This window comes from Gorilla gorilla, chromosome 10 (assembly GCF_029281585.2).
Source record: "Gorilla gorilla gorilla isolate KB3781 chromosome 10, NHGRI_mGorGor1-v2.1_pri, whole genome shotgun sequence".
NCBI classification, from domain to species: domain Eukaryota; kingdom Metazoa; phylum Chordata; class Mammalia; order Primates; family Hominidae; genus Gorilla; species Gorilla gorilla.
This window is the reverse complement of record NC_073234.2, coordinates 95,598,727-95,620,140: the sequence shown is the minus strand read 5'-3', so window position 1 is coordinate 95,620,140 and position 21,414 is coordinate 95,598,727. Positions and strand designations below refer to the sequence as shown.

General features: G+C 35.2%; 1 protein-coding gene across 1 annotated transcript in view; it reads right to left on the bottom strand.

The window, feature by feature from the left end:
• Window positions 1–21,414, bottom strand: part of OTOGL (otogelin like) — a 273,380-nt gene that overhangs the window by 106,055 nt on the left and 145,911 nt on the right. Inside the window, exons 15-26 of the mRNA XM_031016545.3 lie at window positions 19,571–19,677; window positions 19,168–19,293; window positions 17,794–17,902; window positions 16,792–16,838; window positions 16,172–16,317; window positions 14,903–15,026; window positions 13,367–13,544; window positions 9,287–9,411; window positions 6,187–6,396; window positions 4,760–4,925; window positions 4,051–4,125; window positions 1,239–1,291 (exon numbers count right to left, since the gene is read on the bottom strand). Coding sequence (XP_030872405.2) covers window positions 1,239–1,291; window positions 4,051–4,125; window positions 4,760–4,925; window positions 6,187–6,396; window positions 9,287–9,411; window positions 13,367–13,544; window positions 14,903–15,026; window positions 16,172–16,317; window positions 16,792–16,838; window positions 17,794–17,902; window positions 19,168–19,293; window positions 19,571–19,677 — 1,466 coding nt within the window. The remainder of the gene's footprint in view (window positions 1–1,238; window positions 1,292–4,050; window positions 4,126–4,759; window positions 4,926–6,186; window positions 6,397–9,286; window positions 9,412–13,366; window positions 13,545–14,902; window positions 15,027–16,171; window positions 16,318–16,791; window positions 16,839–17,793; window positions 17,903–19,167; window positions 19,294–19,570; window positions 19,678–21,414) is intronic.

Here is a 21,414-nt window from a genome sequence, read left to right as displayed (position 1 = left end):
AGCTTTTACAAAGCTACAATGAACACACGATTATTCTAAATCATGCTTCACCTCGAGTCATTGTTTATATCAGTTCTCACTATACCACAGAAGTGCAGAAGTAGACATAACTATAGTCAGGACAGGGGCTCCATATTCTTCCAGAAAGCTTTTGGGGCTCTTAGAGATCAAATAAATTTCCTCAAGTGGGGCCAAAGGGATCAAATCCTGTGGGTTCCTCTGTGAGAAGGCTAGCCACCTGGGCTTCCCTTCATTGAATCAAATGGGGGCGAGTCACCCTGAAACAAATGGGGCAGAGTCAGGATGGCCCTGTAGCTACTGAATGTGTGTGGTCCACAAACATGTCTTGTAAAGAAGCCCCAGGCTTGTCTGAATCCTTGTAAAGTAAATTCAGGGCATGTAATTCAAAGCTCTTTAATAATAATATATACCAGGCCATTCAAATACATAACAAAGCAATAATAGCTCACAATTACTTTTATTAGCCTACACTCTTCCTGCCCATTAAAATCTATGAAAGCAAGTATTGTTTATTATGTGCCTAGAATTTGCCCATAGTAACTGAGAATTTGAGGCTCTTTATATGATGAAAATAAATAATATATATGGTCCTAATACATAAGATCTTAGGAAAGGTATTTAAAATGACATTCTGAAGGGATGACAGTGGATGTCATTTTACATGCATTGTTAAATTTATTGCTACTAGTCCCAGAGCCATGCTACTCATAATGCAGCCCAGGAACCAGAAGTATTAATGTTATCTTGGCCACTGATAGAAATGTAGAATTTCAGGTATCACCCCTGACCTAATGAATCAGAATCTGCATTTTAACAAGATCCCCACATGTGCACACTAAAATCTGAGAAGTGAAGGTCTAAAATAGAGTTTCCCAATTTCTGTCCCACAAATGGGTTACAACACTTGCCTAGATACATATCCCTAAAGTCCTTGGGATGCCTGAGGTGGTCCTGTGGTAGGCAGCATCTAGGCAGCATCCCTGGGTTGACCTGCTCCACCCCTGAGCTGACTTATATGTTCAACCCAGACTGTCCTAAAAATATTATAATTTTCAATGTGGAAAAAGTTAAGAAGCACTGGAACACCATGTTGAAGAACATTCCCAAGGCTATAGCCATGCACATTGGGAAGAAGAGGTGATTGATGACTTCTGCCAGGAGTGGAGGCGGTATCCGAGCTGTACCCTCATTCAGGAAAACATCTTTTAAGATCTTACCAGCAGAGGGCGTTGCTAATTCATCACATTTCACAGTCCCATTTGAACACTGGCTAGAAGTAAATAAATAGTTAATTTATGGAACCAAATCTGTTGTTTTTTTTTTTTCCTGAATTTCAACAACAATCTAATGTACAAGAATTGATTGAGTACATTATACAAATGTTATTTTTCCCACAGAAGTTTTTACAAGCTGTTGGGTTAGGTCCAATTTCAGGAACGCTATTTCAACACAACACTTTTTATCAAACACCTATAAGTGTGGAGCATTGGGATAGGCATGGGAGACATGAACATCAAAATTCATAGTTCTTACCATAATTTGTCTCATAGGAGGGGAAGACACACAAATAAATAATGTATGCAGTGTGACACATGCAACATAGAAATATGTTAAGAGATAGAAGTAAAACAAAGAAAAAATGTTTTTAAAATCTGTTGGCAACCAACATCAGGGAATCAAAGGAAGTAAAGTCTGAACAGTTTTGAAGAGTGGATGGAGGTTATGGCACACCTAAGGTAGGAAGGCTATAACACTCAGTGGAAACACATAAACCATGAAGAAGTAAAGCAGCATTCTACATAGCAAAGTGCAATGCAGGAAGGGACAGGCTGTGAGAATGCCAAAAGAGGCAGAGGCTAGCTCCTAGAAGATGCTAAGATTTTACCCCTGAGGTGAGCCATTGAAGACCTAAGCAGAAAAGTGATATGGTTGCTTTGAATCATTTTGGCAGCAGCATTGAAGATAGGGTGGAATCACAGCTTCCTTGCAACTTACATTCTAAAGTCAGAGTAAAAGGCAAGAGCCGCATATAGGAAAAATTAACCTTGAAAATCCCTGAAGAAGATAACATGATGGAAAACAACACACTAGTTCTCAATAACTCCAATACAGTTTTTCTTTCAGCTTTGGACCAGATCACATGTTCTATATTTAAGCCCAGATGAAGAAGCGGAATCACATATACAGTCCACATCACATGAAAAACATGCAATGCGTAGTTGAACACTAGAATAACACTCAGAGGTGTGATTTACCAGAGTGAGTCACTTCTGATTGAATTTGCTCACACTTTGAATAGCACAGAGGAACTGAGACAGACAGGTCTCAGCTCACACATCCAGGTCTTCCATATCATACTTATTCTGGGACAAAGGATTTTAAAAAGGAATGGCTAGCAAAGTCACTATATTAAGTGAATTTTGATTGTTTTTCATTGAGGAGGGATGGTTACTTTTTTTTTTTTGCTAAGTTTACATACATTAATTATGTTAAATCCAAAAAGACATGACACCTCGGCAGAATGAAAGAGGGGAAAAACTAGAGGCAAGAACACCAGAGAGGAAGGTCCAGGGAAGAGAAAATGAGACACACTGATTGCTAAAGCAGCGATGATGGAAAGGAAGAAATGGCTTTTGACTACGCGTAGAAAGTAAAATCAAGTAAAATCCAAAGTTGCTGGGTATTTACTGATTAGGTGTTTTGAGCAAGAGGAAAGAGTCGAAAATGATTCCTGGAGCTCTGGCTTGGAAAACTGTGTGAATAATAGTACTGCCTACCACAGAAAGATCCAAGAGCTAGTTGCCACTGTGTCTTGATGTGGACAGGAGAAAAGGTGGAGATAAAGATAAAGGTAAATTGAGCATAATCAATATTCTGCTGTGAATACAAAAATCAGCTGCAGAGCAAAGTAGGCAGGAGACAAGCACTGCCAAGCCAGGTTGCCTGGGACTAACTCCCAGCTTTAGTATCAGGTTCCTTAGCCACCTGTATCCCATTTTCCTCACCTGTAAATCAGGATAAAACAACATTGCCTATCTCTTAGGGTTATGGTGATGAGTAAGTATTTTAATAATAGATATTAAACACTTAGAATGGTGCCAGCACAAAACAAGGTACACAGTAATGGTTAGAAATGATTATTATTGTTATTATCTACTGTCTATTATTATCTGTTGGCACCTATGGGGCAACTAAAAAGGGGAGGTTAGGAATTATATGTAAGTATGGACTGCTGCATGGACGTGCCTAGATTTTCAACAGAAAATTTATAACCAGAATGAGTGTTATCCTATGATTAAGTGCTATCTTTCTAGTATTGATGGGCCTGGGGAGGAGGCACACTTACTACTGTGCAGGACATTTTTCAAATCTATTTTGAAATTGCTTTTTTTTGAGCCTATTCAGTAATACTGTTGTATTCAAACAGGTACTTCACCCCTAACTTCTATCTAATAACAAAAAATGATCAAAGGACTTTCATTTCACTGTGAGGTACTTAAATTCATAACTCCTTTCTGCAGTTATGAGTACAAAACTTGGTTATTTCACTTTGAAATGTCATATATGCATGTATTATGTATATATGTGTTTGTACATATATATACAATCACATGATTATAACATATTTAAAGATTACATTGTTACCTTTATTTTTTAATTACAGAAGTCATATTTCTACTTACAGTTTGGGTTAAAAAAAACAAACACTGCATGTTCTCACTCATAAGTGGGAATTGAACAATGAGAACACTTGGACACAGGAAGGGGAACATCATACACCGGGGCCTGTTGTGGGGTGGGGGGAGGGGGGAGGGTTAGCATTAGGAGATATACCTAATGTAATGTAAACGACGAGTTAATGGGTGCAGCACACCAACATGGCACATGTATACATACGTAACAAACCTGCACGTTGTACACATATACCCTAGAACTTAAAGTATAATTAAAAAAATATATATATAAAAGAAAGAATTATATTAGAACATACATCATTTGTCAAACACAATCCCCATCATTGAAACCTACCATAAGCCCGAGGGTGTGGGGATGAGCTCTCCAGGTTGATAAACACTGCCCCTATAATGACAACGGCAGTGGAATCTATATGAAAAAAAAGTAAAGTAAATAGGATATAATTTTTTTCAAAAACCACTAAAATTCAAGCCAACCTTGTGCTCTGCATTGGTCATTGTAAGGTACACTCTAAGGTCTGCATTATTCTACAAGACTGCACGCAATCCTATTACACAAATGGCAAAAGCTGCTTAGACATGAAGTTTTGCGTAGCTCCAGATTTTGTTTTCTAAAATACAACTCACAAACTGTGTTGTTTTAGTCACAAGAAAAATCACTGAATGCAATTCAGAGAAACATAACTGATATATCATTTAACACTATGTATAAGACAAAGGGCTTTACTTCGTGTGTAAATTGAGAAATTTGTGAGTGCTGAGATATTACAGTCCTGCTACTAAAGTTTGCCATGTGACAGTGAAGCACAAACCTTGTTATTGATTTGACTATGGTAAAAGCAAGCAGGAATACACTTCAAGATCAACCATCAGAGATTCCTTAGCTATTTCTGTAACTGTTGATGAACATTTGCAGGGTTTTTTTAAAAAAAAGTAAAGACGATAAGAAATATTTTTTCAAAAACTTCCATGAAAGCTCATTTAGCCCGTAAGGAGAAAAAGAGATTAAAACAGGATGCTGCCAACCTGTTTCTATGACTTACATGGGTACACAAAAGTTAAGAGTGTCTTCATAGAATTTGCCTTCCGGACAATTACAGCCTTCAGCACAGTCATCACTGCACTGCTCCGGGGAAGAGAGAGAAATGCAGGAATGGAGGCAGAACGAGGAACAGTGATGGTACAGCATGCCCTTCTGGCACACCACAGCTAAGGACAAAGAAGTATCACTTGAGAAAGATTGCCATGGCACATAGAAACATTTTATGCCTCCTTAGAGGTCTATGATAGAAAATGAAAGCTGGCCTGTTACAAGGCAAGGAATTGGGAGACCCTTAACTTGGATGCTCAAAGAGCAACATCCTCAGTGGAAATGAAGGACTAAAGCAGGGGTTGGAAACCTTTTTCTGCAAAGGGCCAAATGGTAAATATTTTCAGCTTTGCAAATGGTAAATATTTTCAGCTTTGCAGAACTATATATGTTGAATTGAGTCACAACTACTCAATTCTGCCCTTGTAGTATAGAAGCAGCCATAGACAACACACAGACAAATGGGCATGACTATATTTCAATAAATTTTATTCACAAAAATGCAGGAGACCCAGTGGTTGTAACTTGTCAACCCCCAGACTAGAAGAAACTGGCTGATAGTATAGAAAGGTGATAGAAAAGCTTCTCTAACTGCTGGGTCTGTGATTAAAAAGTTACCTCTAAGAAATTAAAATCCTAGGCTGATATCTTAAACAAATTTGGTATATGAATTTACATTACTTTTATATTTACACTATTTTTGTCTTAGAAAGCCAAAATTGAGCAATTAATGTCAACACCAGCCAATGATACCCCTGGAATAACTGGAAAAATCCACTGAAGGAATGAAGAGGTGGAGAGAGTGGTACCCCCAAAACCTAAGTCACAAAAGATTCTAATGGGGCTGGAGGGGTGCTGGTAAAAATAAGCTGATTAAAAAAAATTATAAAACACACAAGGAAACAATCTACCATGAATGAAAATGGCAGACAACATAAGTGTGAAAATTAGAGTCCCAATAACTTGATAATAATTGCCTGTTGCATAACATCTATTTAAGTACAAATCAACTGCATCACTGTATTACATAATCTGTTCCATACTTTCCAATATTTAGATATGTTTCTATGTGCCATGGCAATCTTTCTCAAGTGATAAGAATTTTTCAAATGTTTTAAATTATTTCTGTTGCGTATTTCAAAACATAGTTACAATAATTTCGTTTATTACAAAACTAGTCAAAAGTTATTGGTCTTATCCAACATATCTCCAATCTTAAGATATTATTTCATTTGCTTTTCATGTTTGTACATTATGAGAATATTTCAAATAACTTACATGCAACATTGACATTTCATTTAAAAAATAAAAGCAGTCATTACAAACATAGAGGTCTCTAAGGTATTATCTGATAGTCTTTATCTGTGCCATTGTACTCACCACAGAAAGAAATCTGAGTTCTGAAATCAATGGGAACACCGTGCTGGCCGCAGAGGTAGGCATAGTGGGCAAGAGCATTGCACAGGCAGGAGCTTCCACACTTGCATGCATCGTGGCGGCATAGCTGATAGTACAGCCCAGGGCTAATATAGATGTGGCAAGGAGCAAAGAGCTCCTGGTGGATGACATCACAGTGTGCTGCATACCCAACTAACAAAGAGCCCAATTAGCATCTTATTTAACAGTTCAGATCTTTCCCCAGAATTATCTAAGCATTTCACGTTCTTAGAAATATACTGTAGTGCATATTACTTTTAATACAAGAGTGAACAATTTCAGCTTATACGGTTTTTGTTTTTTTATACAATATTGGTAACAGCACTTAATCCATATTCAACAGACTTTTAGGAAAAAAAATAGTGTATTATACCTGAATAACATGAGTAATAGAAGGGTTGAGAGAAGCAGTGGCCTCAACCATCCCATTGCATGAGGATCATCTTAGGAAACCTACTATAAAGAATTGGAGAGTATTGGGAGGCTTATTTCCAGACATCCACACATAATAAAGTGGTTCCAGATTGTGGATATTATGGCAACTCTGTGTAATACACAATTGTCTAGGAAGAATTGGGAATGATCTCATTTCAATGGAGTCTCTGAAATGAATGGTAATGTGTCAGATGCCACGTAGTTGTTGAACTCAATGTCTGCACAATGCACAGTGTACAGTGTACAGTACACAATGCACAGTGTCTGGCAGATATTAGGAGCTCAATAATGTTTGATAAATAAATCTATAAATGCATGAATAAGTGAATAATGAGTAGAAATTAGGGATTAGGGTATATGCTGAAGGCCATGAGATGTAACTATAAAATCACCTGGGGAGGGGAGGACATCTGTGTAATCATTTCCTGAAATCTGTTGATTTTTCCCTTGAGAATGACTGATCAGATATAATTCTTTATAGAAGTAACCACGTTTGACAAAACAATTCAGATTCCATCTTTCTGAAAGAGGGTAGGTTTGTGGTTTCTTGATATCGTGGACCTAGTTTTCCTTGGTTTCCTAACAGATAAAATTAATCAATCTTTTCATTGTCATTGTCTTTTACAGACCAGATAAGCTGTTGGAGATCAGTTTTTTCACTACTAAGGAATTATACTGAACTTATTTTGTTGAGTATATTACATATATTTATTATTGGTAAGAAAACATGATAATTGCTCAAGTATGATATTTTTGCATTCAGTATGTATATGTATATAAAAACAAATGACTTAAACTATAGCAGTATACTGTTTACATATATATTCTTAATGCCAAGGATCCTGAAAGAGCAAAGTAATACACCAAAGAGGCTAACAATTTGTAGATCAAAGTATATTCCCACTGACATTAAGTTAAGCATAACTAAAGAAGATCCTCATGAAAAAAAATCCTTTAGAATCTAGATCAGAGTTACTGACTTTTGTCTACTTATTTTCCTTTCTTTGGGGATCTTCCTGAATTTACCTATTTGAATTTTTTTAAAAAAAAATCACAGTTCATGGCAAAGCTAAAAAAAGGTTAATATCAAATATATGTATGCATGTACATAGCATGTGTGTGGTTTAGGGTGCATGTGGGGAAGTTAATGTGGGTAGTTCACAGGCTTATTTTCAAAGACAAGACAAATATCTCAAAGTATAAATAGTCTATATATCCAGTTTAATATTTCAATTTCATATATGTATATATTTAAAAGACATGGGATATGGGAAGAAAAGTGATAGAAAATAGAGCAAAATAGCATATAATAAAGGAGGTAACTAAAGAAATGACCACAGGGAAACTGAATTTATCAATTGCACTCTACTTCAACTTAAACATGTTATTAAAAAATAAAAAGTAAAGTTGCTAAAATATCCAGGAGGAAACCAAGAAAGAAACAAACCAAACAAGAGTAGTTGAAGGAGGAGGAGTAGATTAGTTGAAAGTTGGGGACAGAATGGAGGAAGGTATTGTTAAATGGGAGTGAGATTAAAAGTAGTTATTCATGAAACTAAAAAACTCTAGTCTAGCCGTGTTATTATAGATAAGAAAAATGATCAAAGAGGTTAAGAAACATTTTCAAGTTTAAAAGCTGGCTTAGATTTAAAAAAGATAGAAAGCACAAAGAGCAAAAGTATCTTGTGCTCTTTCCAGCATACCAGAATCCTATGTTAATAATAAAAACAATATGGCAATCAACAGAATCCTCCCAACAACCACCGCATGATCCATAAACTGTGCTGGCTTCTTATGAATGCTCAACCAATATGAGTAATGTATTTTTAAAAACTACATCCAAATACTGAACTAGCCAAGATGATTAAAGGAAAAAATAAACTTATAAGAATATTTAAGCATGTACATTAATTTTTTCACAATTATATATATACATGTGTATGTATTGTATATATCTTCTATCTGAATATATACATGTATATCTTTTTTATTGCAAAGTGAACTAGACTTTAACACGGTTTGCTGGGGCTTTAATTCTAAAAAATGAAGCCAAAAATTCTTAGCATGTGAGTTGTCCTGTCATTGCAAATTGGAACTCTGGAGCATGACCATCTCAAATTGTTGCCCACTCAATGGCACAAAGCCTCTTTGGATCACTGGCTTCCTGCTTATAAAGCCATAATATATGCTATGAGTAGGGACTTGTAATGAGATGGTAATAACTGACATCGAACACCCCTAGACTATCACAGCATTCTCAGAGGATTCCTAGAGGCTTTTCTTTAGCATTTAAAGACTGAAAACTCCCAAATGCTAGTCCACATCTGCAAACAAGGGATTTCTAAACATCTAAAATAAGAAAATTTATGAAAGAAAAATAGGAAATAAAAGTCACTGTCAGGTTTTTAAAAAACAACCTAGATTACATGAAAAGACATATGTAAAGGCATAATATTAAGCAAAAAAAATACACGAGGAATGGCATTGATTTTATCATAATGGAGAAAATTGGAATTTAAATTCACTATCTAATTTTATAAAATTATAGTAACACATAGAACTTTTCCCTAAGTTTACAGCAGAAAGGAATTTTACATGCAAAACTTACTGTTTTGTTGATTGATGTTACAGGGGTCCACCATTGGGACATGAACAGGTGCAAAACAGGTAGAAGAAACTCTCCACGCATTTGCGTGAAGTTGTGGTGTACCTTCTATCATGCCTGATGGAGAACTAGAAAGCAAAGACAATGCTCATCTTCATGTATCTCTCATTCATTTGTTCATAACCTTCAGATATTTAAATAAGAGAATACTATTTTTCATAATGTACAAGGAAATCTTACAGCTTGAAATTTTCTACCAGTTTAAAAAAAAGTACGATATTAAGCTCCATATTACTGACATTTTGCAATGTGCCAAATTGTAGACATACATGATTTTATTTAATCTTCATCTCAAACTTATAAGAAAAACATCTTTTATCCCCATTTTACAGAGAAAGCAAAGCAGAATCTCTAAGAAATATTAAATTACACTAAGCTGCTAAGTATCAAAGCCACGATTCACAGTTCTCCCTGACTTAACCACATACACTCACACAACCAAAACTTTAGCATGTGTGTGGTTGAGGGTGCATGTGGGGAAGTTAGTATGGGCATTTCACATGATTTTTTTCAAAGTAAAGACAAATATATCAAAATATAAATAGTCTATATATCAAGTTCAATATTTCAATTTCCATTATGAGATCTGAAATATCAAGATTCCATTATGAAGTGGGCAAACCAAATGAAAAACATCTATCTTAAAACTACAACAGTGTTTAGGAAACAAACACTGCAATTCCACCCCCAGCAGCCATTCAGATGTATTCATTCATCAACCAACATTTATTAAGTGACAACCCCTATTGGACAATGTGCCAGACACTATCAAAACTTCTTAGGAATCAGGTTGAACTAGATCTCCTGCAGGAAGTTTTTGACCACACCACAATCCTGACTGTGTTAACTCCTCCAATATGGCTAAGTAGAAGAGTAGGCATTATCTCAGCTTTCTCTAGTGTCCTTATAGATTAACTATTTTCACTGGAGCTGCTCAGCAGAGTGACCGAGAGAGGACAAAAAAAGGGAGCAACGCAAGCCATTTCCTTGTCCCCACCCTTTCGTCCTTCTCTCCTTTTCCTATTCCTCAAAATCAAACTAGCCCATAACTGTAAAGAACTGCAACAAACACCCTAGTACAAAATCTCATTTTGTTTATTTAAGAACACTGAGACTCAAAGTAATTGCATGGTTTGTGCTAGTTCATTTCTTCTCATTCTTTCCCCTTCCTTCTCTCTTCACTCCTCTGAAGGACAATAAAATAGGTCAGGGTGACAGGTCAAGGTTTCCAGGTGGAACTGACTTAGAGCTTGGCTCTCTTATTTCATTTACTTTACCTTCAAACAATAAATTTTAAAAATAGGAGCTAAAATGTGGACTTATTTATTGTCTTTCATTTTATAAAATAACCTTTCAGCTCACCATAGTCGGCTTACTATAATAAGGCATACAAAATATGTTTTCAAGTAATTAATATTTTCTATTCCGCAATGTCTGCATATTCACATTAACCTTTGTGATGAAAGAGTTTTAACTACTTAAGTTGGAAAGCTAAACACTGTTCACAAGTTATCTCTGACTCTGAAGTATCATCTTGCACTCTTATCACACCTAAATGTTTATACGTGGCGGGGACTGGTGCCTTAGAAAGAGGCAGACAGATCTGCCGACTCTTAAACATTGACTGCTGACCCATTCTGACAAAGAAGAGAAAACAGGATTAATGTCTTTTCTGAACATCATAGCCAAGCCACTTAATGTAGTTTCTGCTTCTCAAGTGTGGTGAAGATATCAATATTTTGACCTACAAATAAATAAAACAAAAAACTGAATTACCTAAAAACAAGGTACAGGAAGACAAGGAGACAAGATGGAAGAAATTAAAATTTTTTAAATTTTAAATGCCAGTTCCCCTTGCCCATCCAAACTATCTTCCTGATGCCCCACTAAACATTCTACCTCAGTTCAATTAACTGTCCACTATATGTGAGGTTCTATGCTAGTTCCTAAGAATACAAAGACCAAGGACATAACTCTTAGTCTCAAAGCCCTAACAGATAAAAAAAGACAAGAAACCAGACAGATAAACAATAAATTTTCATAGATAATGCATTGTCAGATTTAACTTTGAATGCTCAGCTTTTTGAGGAAAATAATGTCTGAATTGGGGTGAACAATAAATGGGAGGTCACAAGAAAGATGAGGAGCAGGAGAGAACCCAAGCAGGAAGGAGGGTATGGGCAAGAATGTTTTTTAAAAAGCACATATATTTATTGCAGCACTATTTACAATAGCAAAGACTTGGAAACAACGCAAATGCCCATCAATGATAGACTGGATAAAGAAAATGTGGTACTATGCAGCCATGAAAAAGAATGAGTTCCTGTCTTTTGCAGGGACACAGATGAAGCTGAAAACCATCATCCTCAGCAAACTATAACAGGAATGGAAAACCAATCACCGCATGTTCTCACTCATAAGTGGGAGTTGAGCAATGAGTACACATGGACACAGAGAGGGGAGTATCACACACTGGGGCCTGTCTGGGGGTGTGGGGCTAGGGGAGGAAGAGCATTAAGACAAATACCTAATGCACGCGGGGCTTAAAACCTAGATGACGGGTTGATAGGTGCAGCAAACCACCATGGCACATGTATGTCTATGTAACAAACCAGCACATTCAGCGTATGTATCCCAGAACTTAACATAAAATAAAAAATAATAATAATAAATAAAATAAAATTTTTTAAAAAAGAAATGAAACAGTATTTGGAGAGTAGCTTCTCCATGAAATGTCCCCTGGCTGCCCAGCCCACAATGAACCCCCTGTTGTTCTTCTAGCCATAATCACATAGCCCAATACTTAATTTTTAGAATCACCTCAGCATTTATATATATAGTTGATTTTTATATATAATAGTTGATTTATTTATATATATAGTTGATTGATCCTTGCCTAACACTAAATATTCATTTTTTATTTTTAAAATTAAGGTATAGCTAAAAAAAATTATATACATTTACAGAGTACAACATGATGTTCCAAGGTATACATTGTGAAATGGTTAAATCAAGCTAATGAACATGTGCATCACCTCACATTCTTATTTTTTGTTGTGAGAACTTTTAATATCTACTCTCTTAGAAATTTCAAGTACACATTAATTATAGTCATTATATAATTAATTGATCTCAAAACATCTCCCAAGCTTATGCATCCTGTCTAGCTGAAACTTTGTACCCTTTGACCAACATCTTCCCACACTCCCACCCCGACCCTTATCCCCTGGCAAACACCATTCTATAATACTTTGCTTCTGTGATTTCAACTATTTTAGATTCCACATATATTTCTTAAAGGTTGTTATCCTCTCCTGATCTGCAACACAAAGCTCCGTGAGGATGAGAACCATGGTCTACTGCTTAAATTGCTCCCATTGTGCTTTTAGCATGATAACAAGTGCGCAAAGCATTTACACTAAATTATAAACTGCTTCTTTTCACACGTAGGTGAAAAGTACCTGGTCAATACAAGGGGTACAAATATGTGTTATTGCTTCTTTTCCAATGAAACACCAACAATCACAGTATCTAGCAAGATAATAAAATGTTGCTTTTTAGGTATTAATAATACCAAATGATATCAATATTTATAGAGTATTTACTACCACTAATGCATACTGATATTGAGGGTTTTTTGTTTGTTTATTTGTTTGTTTTTTTTAGGCAGCTATGTTTCAAAAATAAAATACTGTTAAGGTTGGTAGATGGCAGAGAAGAGAATAGCTGGAACAGTGAGCATAGCTGAGCCACACTGTCTAAATCCAAAGCCTAGCTCCACTACATGTGAGCTAAGTGACCTTGAATGATTTATTTGCCACTTGAGGACTTGATTAGTTTCCTTATCTATAAAATAAACATATTTATCAGAGATTGCTATACATTTTAAATACGATGATCCATGTAAATCTCTTGGAATAATGACAGCTAAGCTATTATTAGTTAAGTAAACATTTTTAATGAATTTATATCCTTTAAATGACCAGTCATTAAGTATGTTAACTATGCAGAAATCATACTTACAGAAAATCATCCCTTATGTTGCCATTAAAAGTGCCACACAGACCTAATGTTCTTCTTTTCCATGCGCTAGTAAGTTGAATATAAATTCTTTCCCCATCTATAGCAAACAGAATCTTTAAACCAAATGTGGTTTTTAGAAGTATAAATAAGGATGACAGAGTTTGAATTTCAACAATACCTGCAGGAAAAGAACATACGTAAATCAGCTTTGACATTCATAGACGGTGTTCTGAAATGCTAGGGTATACCACCAGGACCCTCTTCCCCAGATACAAGGGAAGGAGGAGAGGCAGGCTAGTGGTTCCTGCCTGTGCTTCAGGGCCAATTTTTGCCACCTATGGCTGCCTTTTTTCCCTCCTATTCCTCTTCTTTTCTCCCTCCCTCCTGGTCTTCAGCAGCCATTTTTAGTAGTTGTTCAGGTCAATACATACTTTCAGTTTGCAAGCATCTCACAAGGAAGGAGGAAGTCCTTAGACATTTGAAATCCATTACCAAGTTCAGACTTTTGTCCTAAATGTTTTTTCAATCTGTCTTCTTCTCTCCATCTCTATCATCACTGCCTTAGATGACCTCCTCCTCATTCCTCACATGCCCTACTTTTATAACATCCTAACTCTTGTCCATATTTCCTGTCTAGCAACTCTCAAAGTCACTTCTACACTGTTGTCATAGTCATGTACCAAAAAAAAAAACCTTCACCTTAAAACCTCCTTAAAAACTCACCATTTATTTGGTTGAACCATAAGATTGCCCTCTTTGTACATAAAAACAGTCAAAAATGATAATTTCATATTTGATTCATATCAAGTTCAACTTCCCTAGCCTGACACCTCTGTAGCATGCGCATGTGATTTGTAAGATAAATCAAGACATTTTTGAGAGTGAGAGTGTTATTAACAGCTATGCTGGAATGCAGGCATGAACAGGACCTGCCCCAGAAATCCACAATGTAAAATGCCTCCTACATAAGCCCTTCTCATTCTTACCTACATCCAGACATTCTCCTTTACCCTCTCTCTGCTGTAGCAAAACCAATTTAGTTCTGGTTCCCCCTAAATATGCTGCAAAATTCGACACCTCCTTGATCTGCATGAAACACTTTCCCCATCCCCTTCAACCCAGCAATTCCTCATCCTTAAATGCTCAATGAGACAATCATTGTACAATCACCCACCTCTTTCAGAAAACACTCCTGACCATTTCAGTACACCCCTCTCCAGAGCTGAGTGAGCTGCACCTCATTTAGACTCCCCAAAGTCTTTATGTATGTCTTTGAGTCTATCACATTTTATTGTAAGTGGCTGCTTGCTTGTCTCTCTTCCCTTCCAAAGTCTAGATCACTTGAGGTAATCACTAGGTCCCATAAACATAATCATCATCACTATCTGTAGCTGATGGCCTGATGACACATACAAACTCTATAAATGCTAGGTAGTCAGCCTAACATTAGGAAAAGATCCCATTTTGTTTGTGTGTGTTGTTCGTTTGTTCGTTTGTTTGATGTAAAGAAAGTACACCATTAGCATTGTTTCTTACCATTCAGGTTGAAGCCTTGGTTAGGACTAGTGAGAATTTGTCCTCCCCTACCAAGGGTCACTTGTTTGTTAAAATCATCCTCCAGAATCAGAGTTATAGACTGAAGGCAGACCAAGCCAAGATTCTGCGTAAAAATCAAATTATCAATGCAAGGAATGGGAGAGAGAGAGAGCCATAGAAAGAGACAGGAAGGTGGAGATGGGAGAAAGGGAGAAGGGGAGAAAGAGAGAGGAGAGAACAAAAAAGAAAGAGAGTGCATATAAATTAGAATTTCTAAGATATAAAAGCCTTGAGTATAAGTAATGTAATAAAGTAGCTGATATATAACCCGTTTTATGTAGCCCCATTCCTAATAAAATATAACTTTATATAGTACATTAAATATATCATGTGTATACCTACATTTTACTTAGAACATTAAAGTCTTTCAGTAAAGTACCAATAGTTATGTTTTCCATGGCATATAAAGTACCTCTCTAAATTCATTTAACTGGCGTATTAGACATAAAAAGTCAATAAAGCAAAGAACCAAGAGAATTAGACTTCTACACAGAAAGTTAATTCAGACTCTAATATATTACATAGAAAAAATAAAACTGGAAAAAACAAATAAAGCAGTTCAGAATTTTTGTTGGAAATAATTATTTTCTATTAGAATAGAACTAAAAAATTAAACATTTTGGCAAAATTTTGACTACCTGCTTTAGAGAGATGAATGAAAGACCTAGATTTCTTTATTTAGAAATTATTGATGAGTTTACTATTTCAAGAAAAGATCTAAATAAATATTCCCATATGTTAAGAAATTCATCATATCTGTTTAGAATGCTATGAAACCAGTTCAAAACTGTCAAAAATAGTCTCTTTAAAATAGCTAGGTTGAAGCAAACAAAAAACTTAGATCCATTGTACAATCATGCATAAAATGTTCAAAAAACTATACGCACAAAATTATATGTACAAAAAACTATACGTACTACTTTTTAAAAAAGAAAATCCAATTAAATATATAGTATTTAATCTAAGACATACTTGTTTTCACAGCTTAATATCTCTGAGATCAAGATGCGTCATGTAACCAATGGTATGTCATAGAATAATTATCAACACTTCTAATATGTAGAATAATGATGTATCTTAATAATCAATGTCATCTTAGTTTTAAAGAAAATAGCTATATCCACTCATGTTATCATTCTTAGTCTGAAATGAAGTTTAAGCAAAAATCAGTGAATCCATATTCCTCTGGTCATTTTGAAATGTTCTTACCTGCTCACAGGGAGCTTTCTGTAAAGTAATCGTGAATTTATCTTTTCCAGTTCCTTTCACGAGGATGTATTGGCACATGCCAATAAAAGAATAATGTCGACCATCAAAAGTTGTAAAGTGAGAATCACCTACAACTGAGCATTGAACTGCCAAAAAAAAAAAGAAAAGAAAACAAAGAAAAAGAAAAGGAGATGAAGATAGAGGAGGAGAGAGAGGAGGATGATACGATCAGGTTAATCCTTTAAAAGCAGATCAACTTAGGGTAAATAATCATGCATCAAAACTTTGAAAATCTACTGTGTTGTATTTAAAATTTGCTGGTTTGACAAACTTACTAGACTAAATTATATTATCCCATTTAATTTAATGTTTATAAAATGATCTTTATTCCACATTTTTTAGGTTTTATAACATTTACACTGTTTTAATAAAGTTTTACAAAAGTTGCCCACTCAATGCTATCACTTGTTCAATTTTCCATGTATCCTCTGAGTAATTGCATTTACAGATTATTGTAGCCCTTGGTATATATGAGATGTCTTCATAAAGATCAGTGCTATCTTTCTCCCCAATCTAAAGAAATTTGAAACATTCTCTATAAAAACATTTTAAAAAATTACCTGGACAGTCTTGCTCAGTGCAGTTCCAAACTCCACCAACACACACACTAAAAGAAATTATAAAAATATTAATCTATTGGCATAGAGAAACTGTATTAATGTTTGCATCAATGTATTGATTAATGGACCAAAATATATCATGTTTATAGGTTCAGAATAATCTGACTTTAAAAAATCTCTGCAAAAAATAAAATAAAATAAAATAAATAAAATCAATAAATAATAATTAAAAAATCATCTCTGCATAAGTTCAATTGACTAGTAATTTTGAGCTGGCTGGCACCTAAATTATTATCTCTTGTGTGTCATATGTAAAAATCACTGACTATGATGAAGATCAACAGGTATTAAAAAGAGAGAAGAGATCTCCTCTTATGTCAGATAAATTCTACCTTCCACCCTGACAAAGGTGTGAGTTTTAGAGGACAAAAGCAGAGTACCTGTAAAACAGAAACAGAATCAGCATCTGAGAATGTGGTTAGTTATCCTATTACATTTCAGTTATATACACAGACACCAAAGGGAAAAGTATCTGACAACATTTAGACCTCTGTTTCTTTTTAGGACTGTCCTGCAGGGATTTCATATTTGACAACAGTGTTAGTTAGCAAATTTAATATGGAATTCTAAATGTTTCTAATCATGGACCAAAAACTGGTGATCTGGAGAGGCATGTTTTATAGTATGTAACAGAGAAGCCCAGAAGCACCATCAAGTTCTAACAGTATGTGCAAATTAGTGATTACAAACGATAAGAAAATGCAACAGACTCATTATGTGGATATAAGATGTTATAGAATTACCAAGGTAAGTGATAAGAATTACATCATAAAAGGAAATACAGATGTCCCTTCCCCCAAGGAGTTTAAATAAAATGCAAGTTTTGTGTTGGAATTTGGGGAAGCAAATTAGTAATGAGTATATTCCTTTAAACATCTGTCATGGTAAAGTTGTCAACTAGCCAAGTACCCAGAAATAATTGGCTGCACACTGATCACATACCATTCAGTACATTCTTGTTCAATTTTTGAACCAACTGAATAAGCTAATCCATGAAAACCGCATGGGCAATTTTCCAAGGAGATGCAAGTCCCATTGTCCATTACAAGGCCTAATTGAGAAGAAATACACATCAAAATTTCAAAAGAAATAATAAAGATTGTATTTCTTGAATACAATAATTCAACCAACTTCTGTTGAACACCTACGCATGATGCTGGAAATACAAATTTCTTTACTTTCAGTGGGATTACTGACAACCTGACTCTCAGGCAGTAGCTACCTTAAAGGATCTATTTCAGTAGTTTTCCATTTTCTTATCTCATGACTTGCCATCAAAAACTCAAGGTTCACCATACAGAATAAAGGAAACAAAACAGTGTTTCCTTGCATTTGAGGGAGGAAGGGAGAGAAGGAGGGAGAAAGTACATTTTTAGTTTAGTTTCTGTTCATTCCAAGATGAGAAAGATTTACACTGTCACACAGAATCATAAAGAGCTAGGTACTGCTACTCAAATGTCCAAGACCATGTGACGGCGTTTGTTACTTCTCTCTGACAGGTAAAGGAGGTTGAGCCAGAATTTAAATCAGCCATGTTACTAAGCACACTGTTTCATTCAGCTGACCTTTTTCATGGTAAGACTGTAGGAGAAAGCACTGACTTTATTTTGGTGCTTGGGCTTACATTCTGGTGCAAATGCCTTATCTTGTCATTGACAGGTCACAAACAGCTCAGACTAGCACTGGTCCGCCATACTTTGAGTAGCACTAACAGAACAATGAGCAGAGGCCAAACAGATCTGGTTCCAAGTAATCCTCACTCAGTTAATGAGGATATTGGGAAAATCACTTATCTCTGTGATTCTATTTTTTTAATCTGTAAAAATAAAAAGGGTTTGAGTAAATCCTCAGTGTTCTTTAGAAACAGCTATCAGTATAGCAGATTCATTCCTAATTTTAAATCCTACCTCTCTCACTTGCTAAGTTACTTTTAATTTCAAATATTAAAACTACATCAGTACTAGATTGTGCTAGAAAAATGTGAAGCCTTTCTCTCAAACTTCCTTTCCTTTTTTAAAAAGTGAAGATATATAAATTGTTAAATACCATTAAATATTGATCGAACAAAAGATTTCTCATGGGTAACTTCAGGACTATAGATTCCAAATTTCCTGGAAACTTTACAAAGTAATGAGCCTTTTATCAATGAAAAGTAGCCATTCCTCCTTGTCACTTCAAGGACCAACTTCTACAAGAACAGAAAATTGCAATAGGTCCAATGTACTGGGAAAGGACGGCAAAACGAAGATGTGATCCTTAGATCACTGGGTACTAGTTTCCATGAGTGCAGACATGGTTTCTTCATGAAGCACTTACCATCTGGGCAGTAACATCCATCAAGACAATGGAGATTGCTCCCAAGACATTGCTTCTCAAATGTGCAGGTTGGTGGACAACAACTGATACAGTCCCGATGGACAAAGCTATCATCACATCTATCAGCTAAAACAGACAAACAGGGGTGCTTAAGTCAATTTTATCAGCCTCTATTTCTTTTTAAAAATTGTAATTTTATTTTTTACAAAAAATAATTTGCAAAAACTAACTTTTAATTGCAAAAAAAATTGCATACTTGTTTCAAAAAGTATGCAAGTTCATGGATATCTCAATAACAAATCCTTGCAATTCATTAGTATTGAGTAGTACGGTAAGTTTTGAGTTCTAGGGTTAACCCAAAATTGGCAAAAGTACACAGGGCTTGGAAAATAAAAAAACATACTGCATGCTGGAAAGTCATCTCTCCAGTCTTGAATAGGGTAGCCAGCATGAGAGCAGGCTCTAGCATACTCAGTGGCTGCTCGACAATAGGTTTCATCATCATCAGTTCTAGAAAGTGAAAAGACAGAGCCAGAATCACATAGGAAATATTGACAGAAACCATACCATTGAGGTCCTGATCCCTAGAAATGCTGAGTGCATGATGAATACTCCGATGTTAATTGATGTCAGCATATGTGTCACTCATAATATATCTTATTAAGTACAACAATGCAGAAAACACATGAGCATGGGTCCCCAGCTAATTAGGCCTAGATAAATAATCTTCATCAAAGCATTTTAATAATTTTATCACTTTTCTTTTGAGTCAAAGGAATACTATAATGAAAAAGATTTGTATTTTAATTATAACATTTTCCCCATAATCCGTGTATTTTTTTCACTCACACACAAAACATTCCAGGCCTTTTAGAATTTAATAAGTCCTGTTAAAACAGATAAAATTCTATCACAACAAAAACAATAAATACGAAAGCTGTTTCCAAAAGATCATACTCTTGATTATCCACATACTGGAATAAAACCAATACCAATAATCTATAGTAATCAAAAGTATTTTAATGGTTCCTCAGCAGTTCTTGCAATAAGAATCCAAAACATAGTATTCCATGATGTATATGTGCCACATTTTCTTTATCCACTCTATTATTGATGGGCATTTGGGTTGTTTGAAAGATTGAATAAATGGCATTTAACTTAAGATTTAAAAGAGGATTTTGAATTCTTTCAAGTTTAAATTACTAAAGCTAATTATTTTTATAACATTGCCAAGACTAAATAATCTTTAATTATTTTCTTATAATCACTTCAGGAGCTTCCCCCCAAAATAATTTCCTATTAGAGCTCTGAAAATTCCCAAAGCAGATTAACAAGGTACTTATCAAGTAAGCAGATTTACACCATGGTAGAGGGCTTGTTTTTCAACCTAATCCAAACTCAAAATTGAATAGTTAAATATCTTAGGAGATAATGGTCTTAAGAATGCTGCATTTTGTGAGGCTTAACATTTTCAGTGTCACTGTTGTAAAAGCCACCATCTCAAATTGCCCTTATCCTGTGCTACTGTAATGGGAGTCCTGTAGCTTATCTAGTCCAATCAACTGAACTTTAGAAGGAAAAAAGGACTGAGCATATAAACTCTAGAGGCTCAGAAAAGATTCTAAACCTACAAATAAGAAAAGTCTTTTCAAAACAGTTTAGGCTAAAATTGCTAAATTCCTGGAAAGACATTACATTTATGATCTATCTTCTAACATGTGCATTCTTTCCTATATTAACGGTGGTTTTAAAAGTTAGCAAAGCAACTGAATATTGGTTTTCCAGCCCAATGCAACTATTACTATAATACTCACCATTTGTTGTTTATGTTATTCTAGGAACCATGACAGGCACATTAATATGTGACACCTCATGAAAACTCACAATAATTGGGCAAGAAAGAAATTATTATCAAGAAAAAAATTATAATTTACTAAGGGGAAAATAAGTTTATTTTTTCCATTTTGAATGATAACTTTAATAGGAAAAATGGGTATTAAAGGATCTTGGTTTTCACATCAATTGGCTTTGGCACCGCAAAATTAAAATCATTTCCTTGCTGCTGGGTTTGGCATTCTTAGAAGCAGAAACAGGATGGCATAATTCAAGGATTGGTGGAGTATCACACAGTTCCAAGTAAAATGTTATCTCTTCCATGGAGCCTGTGTAGGCACTCTCTGATAAAGTTAATAGTTCTGTCCTCCACATCAAAAGCACTTTGAATTTAGGGCGTTGTGTCATTGTTAG